General features: G+C 41.3%; 1 protein-coding gene across 3 annotated transcripts in view; it reads left to right on the top strand.

The window, feature by feature from the left end:
* PDIA5 (protein disulfide isomerase family A member 5) overlaps positions 1-9,677 on the top strand; it is a 103,292-nt gene extending 93,615 nt beyond the window's left edge. For 2 of the 3 annotated variants that reach the window (XM_030018223.2, XM_041124412.1), the window contains exons 16-17: positions 5,309-5,443; positions 8,427-9,677. In XM_030018223.2, the coding sequence (XP_029874083.1) occupies positions 5,309-5,443; positions 8,427-8,507 (216 nt within the window). In that variant the 3' untranslated portion in view covers positions 8,508-9,677. Of the gene's footprint in view, positions 1-3,844; positions 3,942-5,308; positions 5,444-8,426 lie in introns of all 3 variants that reach the window. The other variant, XR_005932690.1, reaches the window with a different exon arrangement.
* Positions 9,678-12,238: the final 2,561 nt, after the last annotated feature.

Raw genomic sequence — 12,238 nt, forward strand, 5'->3', positions numbered from 1 at the left:
TCAAGTAATTGTCATCTATTGATGACAGGAATTGACTATACTTTAAAAATGTTGCTTGGAAGCATTCTTTTCCATGCTGCAATTTTACTTTTATTTTAATTTGTTTTAAGCTTATCATATATCATTCCTCTCTCAAATCAATATTCAGTTAGTTACTTACTTCCATTTTCATAACAAAAGTCAATATTAGCTCCAGGAGAGATTTATTTCCTTGAATCAATAAACCAGTGTGTGGCAGTACATATTTTAACAGGAGAACAACTAGGATTGCAGGGGGTATTTTTACTATATCATCATATGGTGACTGGGAGACGAACTGTTAAAACGAAAGAGGTTTAAGAATAGAAAGGACGAGTTACCTGGAAGGTCAAGGGATCCCACTTTCAATTTTCTACACATCTATTTGAACCGCTGGATGTAATTGTGTTCTTTGCCTGCAAGATCCCTCTAGAGCAAAAAGTTGTTTCGTAATTCTGTTGGAAGGGAACTGTGATTCCTGATGTATGATTAGATGATATTGCAAGTCCTTTTTCCTTCTAACACTTACGCAGTAAAAAAAAAATAAGGCATCATCCTTCTGTTACAGTTGAGGCACACGGAGATCAATGGTCGCATTTTCAGCATAGCTCCACTTCTATTTAAGCACTTAAATGAAAAGTTCTGATTTTTGCAACAGCTCAGCGTTCGTGATCAGACCACTTAATCTGAACAATATGCCATGCTCTATTTCCTTTTTTAGTAGCTCTTCAGAGCTGGTTGTACATTGCTCACATTCTAATGCCGTGCGGAGTTAAGTTTGCAACTCTGTAGTTAAGCTCCCACTTCTTTGGTAAAACCATGAAATGTTGCTGTGGGACTTCCCTTTTCAGATAAAGGTATTTTCCAGTCTCAGATGTTGCTAGAGTCATGTTAAACTATACTGACTATGGAATAAAGGAGGAATGCACACTAATCTGGTAATATTTTTAAATTTATATTATTTTTATGCATAATTATTACGCATACTAACCCGATATTATTAATTTTATAAGCTGCATACCAGTTGTGAGGAACTACCAATAACATTAAGAAAGCTGGATGTACTCCAAGGAACTTTCTCTGGGGTCCATAGTCTTTGATTGACTATCTTTTCATTTGGTAACTATTCTATTCCTGCTACAACTACTGAACAGGATGGCGATAAACCTGAATGGCATTGCCTCTGGGGAGAGAACTTGTATATAATGGTGTATTGTCAATATCTAAGGCAGCGCAGCATTGGGTTATGGAGAATCCATAACCCTGTGGAGTTTTGTGCGTGCTGCAGGTATGGCACTTTGTTGTTTTTCTTCCTGAAGTGTTTTTTTCAGTGGATTTTTCCCTCTGGTTAGAGGAAAGTTAGGAAAGCTCAAGAAATTAAATTTTAGCCCTAACAGTCAAAATCTCCATAAAATCGATCTTGTCTTCTTAAACCTGTTACACTGGGTTTTTCCATAATGGGTGGGGGTGTGTGTGTGTGTACACAGACACACACACACAGACACCCCCCTCAGATTTTTACAGGTTTTTTCCCCTCATGATGAGAGGTGATGCAAAGTGTCTTGGCTCCTGGATACATATCAGGGATGTCTTATGCTTAATCTGTTTGAAATTTCAGGTTGAATAAAGTTAGTGTTTTTACAAGGCAAAGCATATAGGTCTTGCTAACCTATGCTTGCCAGTGAACTTCTATGGAACTTGTTGCTGGTAGTTGAATATGAAGATAATTTCTGAGAGTAATATTCTCCAGAAGTCTTTAACCATGTTTTGGTAGAGGATTTGTTGGGTTGTTATTTTTCCTGACTCAATTTCCTTCTTTAGTGATGCAGAAGAACTGATTGTTGCTAAGAAGATTGAAAATGAGAGGAGAACCTCCCTGCAGTGTATCACTGCTCACTTGAGCCAGGACTCAAGCAAGCCTTTCTTTTTGTGGGCCACATCTTTTTATGTGCAGCCTTTCAGTATAGTAATGAAGTAATTCTCCCTGACTGAAAACTACGGTAGGAGACTCCTCTACCAGAAATGGAGTTTAATAGTCACGGTCCATGAAAACACAAACAGAATGAAGCAAAGGTCATTGGTGCTGTTTGCTGAAATTCTGGTACGTCTCAGAGTTCAGCTGTCTGAACTTGACAGAACCGAGATTGGAATTGGTCCTCGGTCCAGAAGTGCGTCTTGCGACAAATGTTTTTCAGCATTACTTTTCTTTTCTTGCAGTGCACTATATTTGATCTTCCGCTGTGAGACAGGCAAGACAATTAGGACTGTGATGCTATGGTAATGAGTGCATAGAGATGGTAGCAACCTCTATATTTAGGCTGCCTTAACATTTCCACTCTAAAGTAATCACTCAGGCTCTCCTAAGTACTCTTACTCAGCTACTGTTGGCAGCAGGCATTTGAAATGCAGCCTCGGATACAGTCTTGGGAATTAGATGTCTCTCTATGAAATTTTGCTCAGGTCTGTATGAGTTACAAGGCTTTTGAAAATTGCTGTTTCTCTTCTCTCACTGGCTGTAAAAATAACCCAACAGGAATGTATGTTCTGAAGAGCTGAGCTCAAAATGACGTTTGCAGGAGCAGCGGCGAGCCCGTGGGGCTGTGTGGGAGTTTATCATGAGCATTTCAGAGAATGACAGACCACGGACATGTCCTCCAAATGCTACTCCAGATGTACGTGTCCCTCGCCATTAGACCTATTAGATTAGCTATAGCATTAGGCTAATGTGACTGTTGTGGCCAGACTTAGACTGGGATCTTTGTGTATTATTTCAGTGCACAACAAATGCACAGATGGACCAGCTTAGATTTCCATGTGCTGTAGAGGAGAGCTGTATCTCAAGCAGACTACTAAGCATTTCTTTCAGAAGCCACCTCCTTATAGTTCATCAGTCATCTGTTTTGAGGCAACAAGTAAAGATGTGCTGAACAAGGTTAACAGTGGCTTATGGCATTGCATTCCTCCAGTGCACCCTCTCCTCACTGGGGGCCTTTCTCACAAAAGCCTTTTGTAAATGAAATTGGGCTCTTTGCTCCAACCAAAGCCGGTCTAGGTGTTTCCAGAGAGGTACAGATAAAGAGGGCTCCTCTTCCTTCCAGTGTACTAAAACCTAATTTTCTTTATCTCCAAGAGACAATTTAAGAACAGATGGGTCATAAGTCACAACAGTTTCATGCCAGCTACTAATATCTGGATGAGTGCAGATATACCTTCCCCTTTTTCTGGCTGTAATCTCTCCCCATGTGATATTTAGAGCAGTGAGAAAAAAACGGTTTTATTTATTCTTCCTGTTTTCAGGGAACCAGGACTTCCAGTATTCTTTCTACATTAATACTGTGACATGAAATAAATGTTTGTGTCCATTGTAAGCTTTCCTTTACACAGAAGTAGCCAACAGAGCTCTAAATTTTGGCTGGCTGCTAAGGTCAGGAAGGCATAAATACTTCGATGAAACTCTTTTGCAGTGTATTATTCCTAACCTTTCGTTTTAATTGGCCCTGAATGAGTAGGAGTCTTTCTGTTTACGAAAAGGAAAAAAAACAAAGCGTGATCATGCGTGGTTTTAACAGCTCTCAAGAGTCCTGTTTCTGTAATAGCCTTATTAATGTTTTAAATGGGAAAACAGAAACCAAATATTTAAGGTAAGAACACTGTTCACTTTATATAGTGCTTTCCATCTGAAGATAGACCCAAGCGAGATCTTACTGAGTATTGTCTTGTCAGGCTTTCAAAGCCAAAACAAAACAAGCAAATTAACTGAAGTTGGCTTTGCCAATCTCTTTAATTACTGCTAGGATAATGAGATCAGGTTTTCTCGTTTTGACAGTGTCACCATGAAACTGGAGGGCATTGTGGAATATTAAGTGATCTTTTAATTATGGAAGAACAGTTCAACTGCAACCCTAAAGTCATGCAAGCAAAAGGTATTTTGATCAGATTGTTTGAAGGAGGCTCGTGGAACGGAAATTTCAGGTTAAGATGTGTCTGCTATGAAATTAGCACGTAATACGTTGTAACCCACAATTGCAAAAATCGTTCCTCCAATTTGTTTGGTTTTTTACATAGCTTGTACTTAAACCTGCTTGCTCTTCAGCAGAGCATGTAACGGGGCTGTGAAGGCAAGCCTGCGTAAGCAGCCGTGTGCGTTCAGAGCCAGAACTGCCACTCGCGGGAACAGTCAGCGTGAAATCACAGCAGAGGGCTCGGCTGCTTTAAGAAGAAGCCTATGAATTGTATTTTGTTTCAACATCAGAAATGTGAAATGCAGCCCCTCCTCAGTACTTCACAGATTCAGGTTGCAAATGTCAAATGCTCTAAACTAGGGTTAGCCTGAGCTGATGCTGAAGGGCTGTGAGGTCGCGCTTCCTCGCACTGCCTGTGCTGAAGCAGGCAGGGACAGAGGGTGTTGCTCTGCTGCCAACAGGCTGAGAGCACGTCAGGCTGTTTCCTACTCAGGGTTTGTTTGTGTGACAGTAGCATCTAGAGGCTTCAAAAGGAATTAAAGCCCCCTTTGCTAATGGCTGCATGTAACGTGTGGTCCTTACCTTAAAGGATAGACTGAAAAAAGACAGGAAAGGAAACATAAACCCAGGCTGAGATGGTAAGCAAGCACCCTTCTTCTCTATGTGCATTACTTGGTAGACAGTGCTCTGGTCTCTCACCCATGTCCGTTTGACCTTGGGAGAACTGAATGGAGTTTACAAAAGCTATTTGGGGTAGAAATCATTAATCTATTAATAGCCTGCATAAGTGACCAGCCATGTTTCTCCAAGAACAGAAGAGGTAACTTTCCGAGCATTAGCCATGCCACAGGAAGGAGGTTGGGTTAGGTGGGTCGTTACCATTATTAAAGTCACCCTGTCACTGTTCATCACTTAAAACCAAAGTACAGGAAAAATACCACAGCGTGATAGAGCTGTGAGCACCTTGCTTGGATTCAGTTTTACTAACACAGCCTCTGGATTTCCCATTTGGAGTCTAACGCAGTGCTCAATGGGGAGGCTAGGAAGGTGATTTTCTGCTGTGTGAGTTGAACACACCTTGCAGCTGCGCAGAGCAGGTGCTGTGTGAGCAGCACAGCATTTCATTGGGAGGGAGCAGGCTTCTGCTCTTCCATTTGCGTGCCTTGACCTGATGACCACCCTGTGATCTTCCTCCACAGCTGAGCCATTGCATTTTTGGCAGAAGACTTGGGTCTCTCCTAGTGTTAAGCCTAAGCTGCAGCAGCGTAACCATGAAGTAGAGTCTTGCTTTGTTGTCTTCTGCCTCATGCTGATCTCTTGTGTTTCAGATCGCCTATGCTGCAGTGGACTGTGCCAAAGGACAGAATCACGACCTGTGTAAGCAGGAGGGGGTTGATGGCTACCCCACCTTCAACTATTACAACTACGGGAAATTTGTGGAAAAATATACTGGAGAAAGAGGGGTAAGTGAAAGCAAGAGCCATCACCTGATAGAGGGAGGAAGGTCTCCTCTGCCTGTACTGCCTTGCAAATGAAAACTGCAGAGTAAATTTTTACCATGCTGAAAGGATGTTTAACTGCTTCTGTTACTGTCTTACATGGCTGAATCATTGTGTACCACACCCCTGTACATCTCTGCATTAGGAACATACTTGGTCTATTGTAGCAACGTGAGAAGAAGAAGAAGGAGTAGAATTGGTAATGCTTTGTTGTATATTTTATTCTTTAAGCTGAAGTCTGCAAGTGAATTTGGACTGAGTGAAAGTGAAGGGTTTATTGCTGCTAGGTGCAGAAATGCCAGAAAATACAGAACTTACTCCTATCGGTTCTGGATATGGATCGTGCATATACTGCAAACATGTTATAGGTCCACCAGGCTGCCAAACGGTGACAGACCATTGGTTTTATAGCAGGAACAAAGCTGTCCTTTGGAGACTGGGGGAAACTAAATATCTCATTCGCCCTGAATCAGATTCACTCCTGGAGCTCAGGATGGAAAGACCAGTTGTGCCATATAGCCCATGGGCTGAAGTTTCATTCTTTTGTCCTGCTGTGGCCAGCTAATTATATGCTATGAGTGCAAGGGGCAGAAATGGCATAATGCCTTCTGTGGTTGTAAAGTGCCTGAAAATAAGGGAGCAATCCAATTATTTGTGTGTGTTCTTTGTCATAACCTCCTAGAGGGAGGTTACTCCTCAGCAGTGATTGATAGCCTGGAGAAGCTAGGGTATGCAAGAAAACTTGGGGTCTTAAGCAATCCAGTGATTTTGATAAAACAGCCTTGCCTGAAAGTTATTGCTGCTATTACAGCTCACCAAATTATAGAGAAGCATGAAGAAAAAAGCCAAATTCTGAGGTTCTTTGTCAGTCAGGATCTTACGGAAGTCTTCATGGGGCTTCGCCTCCCAGTTTTCTCCAGCATTAGGACCCCAGTAATGACCATTTTATGGTGCTGCTCCAGGCATTGTTATGCATACTGTGTTTAGTTCCAATTGTGGATCTTTTCTTAACAGTAAAGATGGGTGCAGTAGCCAACAATTAAGTAAAATTTCAGCTGCAATTTTTGTATTTCTAATCCATACTTATGGGAATGATATATGAAAGGAAGGATCTGTGGTGGCTGATAAAAAGAATTTAGCAAGACAGGAGTGCTCTGAGGCCACAGCAGTTGGGAGATGATTATCCCTATGCTGGAAAGTGGACTGACTAATCCCATATGTGCAGCCAACCCTTTCTTGGGTAGAATTAAATTACCCAACAGGAACATCACAATCTCTCTGCTGCTGGCAGCTGTATTCCCCCTCCACCTCTCCTGGGACCTATGGTCTTCTGCTTGTGCAGCATCAAATTAGGGTTTTTTTTATCTATCGTGGTAACGCTGGAGGCAGTGCTTAGCACAGTGCCTTCCATGGAGTTCCCAGGTCTATTCACAAATCTGTTTCAGTAACAAGGGACTGCGCTGTTGAAGGACTTCTCATCAGCATGACAACACCTTTTGAACCACCTTGGCCAATGGCCTCCTACTTTGCAAAAGAAATCCCAGGAGAGAGCAGTGGGAGCCAGTGGACCTGTGTTCTGTTCCTGATTCTGGCACTAAATCAGTAGACGTCCCTGAGCCTTTAGTTCAGTGTGATCCACCAGTTGTATCATCATTTCACATGGGCAGGGAAGGAGAGAGGCAATGTCAGCTGCTGTGGGAGCAACATGACATGCTACAGCAGGAGGCATGGCCAGTAGAGCAGGAGCTCTCAGCTCCTTGCCACCCCACACTGGAACCCTGGCTATGGGGAAGAGCATGACCCCCAGAGGTAGCCTGTAAGGGGTCCTCCACACCTCCAAGGGCACTGCAGTTCCAGAGTAGAGACTGTAGGGCGTTTCACCCCAAGCAGCTCAAGCAAGGAAGAGTGGGGACACCCTCTGACCAAGTGAACTTTAAATGACTTCCAGACACACAGCTTCGAAAACTGGGGTCTTTTCATGGGGGGGGCTGTTGATTGCCAGATATCTCCAGATGACATATGGCCAAAACTTGCCACTTCACTTTTTTTCAGTGGAAGAATAGTGAATAGTTTTAGAAGAGTGTTTTGTTGTTCAGCCTTCTCAAAAGCTTCCCAGCTTTGGGGTTTGGTTTTGTTTTATTTTGTTTTCTTTGTTTTGTTTTTTGTTGTTCCGCAACATTGTTTTAAGTCAAACTTCTGTTTGTTGTTCTCTACCTCTTTGTATTTTCCCTCTTTATCACCAGTTTTGACTGGTGTGGTTTGGGACTGCTTAAAAGTAAAAATGGTCACATTGGGTGGGATCAGTGTTACTTGCCTGCAAATTGTGTTCAGAGCTTTCCTTGGAAAAGGAAACCGCAGGCATCCACAGCCTTAGATAATCAGAAATCATAAGTTGTTGAAATACAGAGATCGGCATCTAGGCATCCAGGTTTGAAATTGTTTGACAATAATTTTGATAGTAACTTGAAAAAATTTAATTCCCATCATCTGAATATGTGGAAAAGGATGAAGATCATGAGCAAAACTGTTAAGAGATGAGGAATGGTGGCAAACGTGGGTATAGCCAACAAATGATCCACTAACTGCTTTCAAAATGACCCATGTAGCATACAAACGCAGCTTGAAAATGTCTTTGAGTGTTTTTGACAAAAAGGCATCAATGGCACTTCTATGGACAGATTTTACCTTGTCCTGTGAGTTTTAGGGGCTTTTTCTCTGTATCCCATCTCTTCAAAGTTTGACACGTGGAATCTGCATGGATATTTTCCCTTTGCATTGCAGTGGAGCAGCACTGGACCAGAGCACTGCACTATGAGGCAATGCAGAAGCAATAACCGCTCCTTAGTTTATATTCTGCTGTGGGATACGGAGACTAACAGTGTTCTTGACACATTGTTTTGGTTTGTTTGTAAAAATATGACCCGTATTTTTCTTTCTCCAAAACCAGGAGTCCGGATTCACCACTTTCATGCGAACCCTGAGAGAAAGAGACCATGAAAGAGTAGGAAAGAAGAAGGATGAATTGTAGTTTCTGCCTCAAAAGAAGCTTTCCGCTGCACTGTGAATAGTTCCAGGTCTTTTGTTAATGCACCTGAGACTTCACATATTCTCAAGACAGAGACTTTTTTTTATAAACAGCCATGGCCATTTTGTACAATTTTGAAATAAAGTGAAACCACTTGATTTTTAAAAGGAAAATAAATTAGAATGTTGCCATAATGTTTTAAAGAAAACTTAGCATTTTCTCTCATGTTGTGAGACTATGCCCACTGACACTCCTATGCAATATTTTTGTAGTCTGTAGTGTGTCTGTAGGTGATGTTGTTTGATAGGGTGAATTTTTTTTTAAAGGTATTGTAGTACATGTAAAAAACAAAGGGGAGGGGACACGTTTTCTGGTTGTTTTTTTTTGTTTGTTTTTGTTTTTTTTAAACCAGTGAAGGAAAATGGGACTTGTAAGACACAGATTTATCCAAATGCAGTTTTACATTCTTGTGAACTAGTTACATGTTCTTCAGTGTGATTTGGGGGAACAATTTTAAGGTGCTCAGGGATAAATAAGGTATCTGAGTTAATGAAGACATTAACACTGACCAGATCTGTTGTTTTCATTTAAATCTCTCTGGTCTTTAAATCAGGACTGTTTACATACCTTTATAGAATGTATCGAGTGAATTAAGGCAAGTATCAAAAATCAGCAGAGCATGGGTAAAATTAAACTAAACCCTCCTTTTTTGGCATCAATATTGTCAAATGCATCTGTAAGTTATGGCAGGAGTGATTATCTTATAGGGGTATACAGTTACCCTTATAGGGTATACAGTCTCCCTTCAAATTATGATTGGGCCATACCAAATAAGTGTTGGAAAGTGTTATGTTCAACTGTTTTGATAAATGCGTAATACTTTTGATAGTGCAGCAATTATGTATATTACGTGTTTACATTCCAAAAGTTTATCTGCATTTGTATGTGGGATCTTTCCTTTTTGCTCTTTAAGGAGTTGCATAAACTATCTCTTTCTGACAAAAGCATCACTGTAAAACCTGTATTAGCAGCAGTTGACATGTGTTACACTCTTGAGGCTCAAAAAGAAAAAAGACATTGATCTGGAGGTACTTATGTCTTCACAGGAGGGGAGAGGGAGGGGCAGAAAGTTGTGATTCACTTTGACCTAAAAATAAATTTTTAGAAAGACAAGTATTTTTATCATTAATCAGCCTTGTTCAGCTTCTTCCCTGCCGAGTGAATGACCGTAGTAGCTGGTGGTGGTTTAGGAAAAGCCAGCGCACGCAGGACGGGTGCCCACCGCCCCTTTGCTGGGGCCGGCCCGGTGTCCAGGTGTGCCGGGCAGTACGGCGGGGTGCTCGGCGGCGCGAGGGTCGGCCTCCATCTGCCTTGGCTCTCAACAGGCGGACGAAACAGCTCTTTACAGTGAAGAACTGTGCCTTGGGTCTGAAATTTCCTTTTGCTCCTCAGTCTGCCCGTCTCATTTTCTTTTGCTAGTTTGGATCCTCGGTGGAGGCCGTGCTAATGGACAACTTGGTGCTGTGCTGCTCAGGAGGTGAATGGCATCTTACCTCCTTCCTGGATATTTTTTCCTCCTCTCTCTCGCCCAATTAATGGCACTGTGTGTTTGGCACTCGTTAAGCTGCTGAAACCATTAGTGAGTAATCTGGAATACCGGTAGCCTGATTGCCCTTGTATGGTAGCCAGCTTGTTAACCATGACATCAATTTGAACGGCGATGGAGCTGTGCCAAGAATCTTCTCTTATTAGGCACCTGATGAGTCTCTTCACTCAAAAAATCAGCTGCCTGGTAGTACATAATATCCTAGTGTGAAAGTAGCTTAATTTATTAAGTATCTTACTGTGTTTGGGGTTTTTTTTTTTTTCTTTTCTGTTAGCATAGTTACTTCATGTTGTGTTTAGTACTTTTGCATAAGATCATGGTAATTCTTTCTTTTAACCTATCCTCACATTAGTAGCAAGCATTCTGCCCTGCATTTAGGAAATAATACATATTGATGCCATTTGATTTCAAACAGAGATTCTTTTGCTTACCAGCAAACTATCAAGTATGATCAGTCCAGAACTTACTGCATTTTTTTTGATCTCAGAGTCAAAGCAGCTGGCATTAAAGAAATGCAGTGTCCAGAAATGCTTGAGCATATCTGTGCATAGGCTGTGCCTATGTTTGTGCTAATTGCTGAGAAATGTAGACTACTTAAAAAAAAAAAAAAAAAAAGAAAAGAAAAAAATATCATAGCTTGCCAATGGTGACTTCACTAGTCAGGATCATTCTGAATTATAGGGTTTAGTAAATGTTTAGGATAGGACAATTGCACACTGTGCTTCAGACTAGTAATTCCTTACAGCTGGTTACACCATAATAAAATTAAAATTAAGGATTCTCATTTTTCCCTTCAGTCTTTTGTCAGTTACTTCTCAGACTTGGGCATTCATTTTTTCTTGGCTAATCATGTGTTAATGCACAAATATAAAATATTTGAGAATAATTTACCTTCTGTTGCAGGGTCCTGACTCATCTGGTTTATAGTCTGAATGGTTTCTGAAAAATACAGTTTTGAACACCATAAGCGATTACATCAAATGGCTGACAAAAGCCTTAGTTACTGTGAACTAGAGTGTACCATGAGCTAGGAGCTTTGCTTCCAAGCCTTTTTAATTAGTAGACCAGGTCTGGATCTCAGTTAACACTGTTGTAATTCTGTTGCCTCCAGTAAAGCAAAAAATGGTGTTTATATTTGCTAGTGAAGTCAGTTTATGTTTATATTTGTATCAGTCAAGTTGAAATTGAAATGCTTTTCAAATTTTTTCTACAAACTCTGAATGAAAAGTATCTTACATGTAAGAGCTCTTATTTTGTGTAATTAAACAGTTGGGTATTTCACACATTCAGACTTTCCAGCCTGTCGTAGTAGATGCATAGCCCAGGCATTCATAACTACATAGAATTTCTGCCGTGGTTAGAAGTGAGTAATCTGGGCTTTCAAATCATGAATCATCAGCAAGAAACTTAATTGCTGATAACAAATGGTTTGCAGTGAATCAGAGATTCTGCGCTTGCAATTACGGGTTAGGTCTTTCAGCCCATTTAAAGTGTGATTCAAAGGTCTTGGACATCCGCTACACCGTTAACCCTAAGCAGATTAAGTCTTGTTGAGGAGGGGTAAAATGTATACACAGCAGAGAGGCTGAGCAAGGATTGTGTAGCACTTTGTTCCTCAGCGTTGGCTGAAACAAGATATAAATAGCCTACAGGTCTGTGTTAGTCCTGTTGCGTAGTTGGACCAAGAGACAAAGGGTAGCAGGACAAAGCATTTTGTGCAGACTAGTAGCAGCTGGATAGGAAATGTTTTCCCCATCTAATGAAAGAGCCTGAGATGTTGGATTTGTTTCATCCACCGAAAGGAGGAAAAAGGGAGCCTGGACAAGATCCCAGGAGAGTGAATACTCTGGGATATGGGAGACCCAGGTTGGAGTCCCAAGATGAGCATAAGCTTATATCCCAGTCCCCTGCAACCCGAGAAGGTAATTTGGCTTCTCTTGTAAGGGAATTATCCATCTATCTCTGACCCAATAACTCTGTCCTTATTTGTTCAAACTAGAGCAACTCCTACAGGAGAGACTGGAAGAGACTTGCTTTCCTATCTGAATCAAGAAAAGCAACCTAGCAAATCTCCATTTTCTATTTCCTCCCCCTATAAAATTGCATTCTGGATCTGATAGCCCCATTG

This window comes from Aquila chrysaetos, chromosome 6 (genome assembly GCF_900496995.4).
Source record: "Aquila chrysaetos chrysaetos chromosome 6, bAquChr1.4, whole genome shotgun sequence".
Lineage (NCBI taxonomy): Eukaryota > Metazoa > Chordata > Aves > Accipitriformes > Accipitridae > Aquila > Aquila chrysaetos.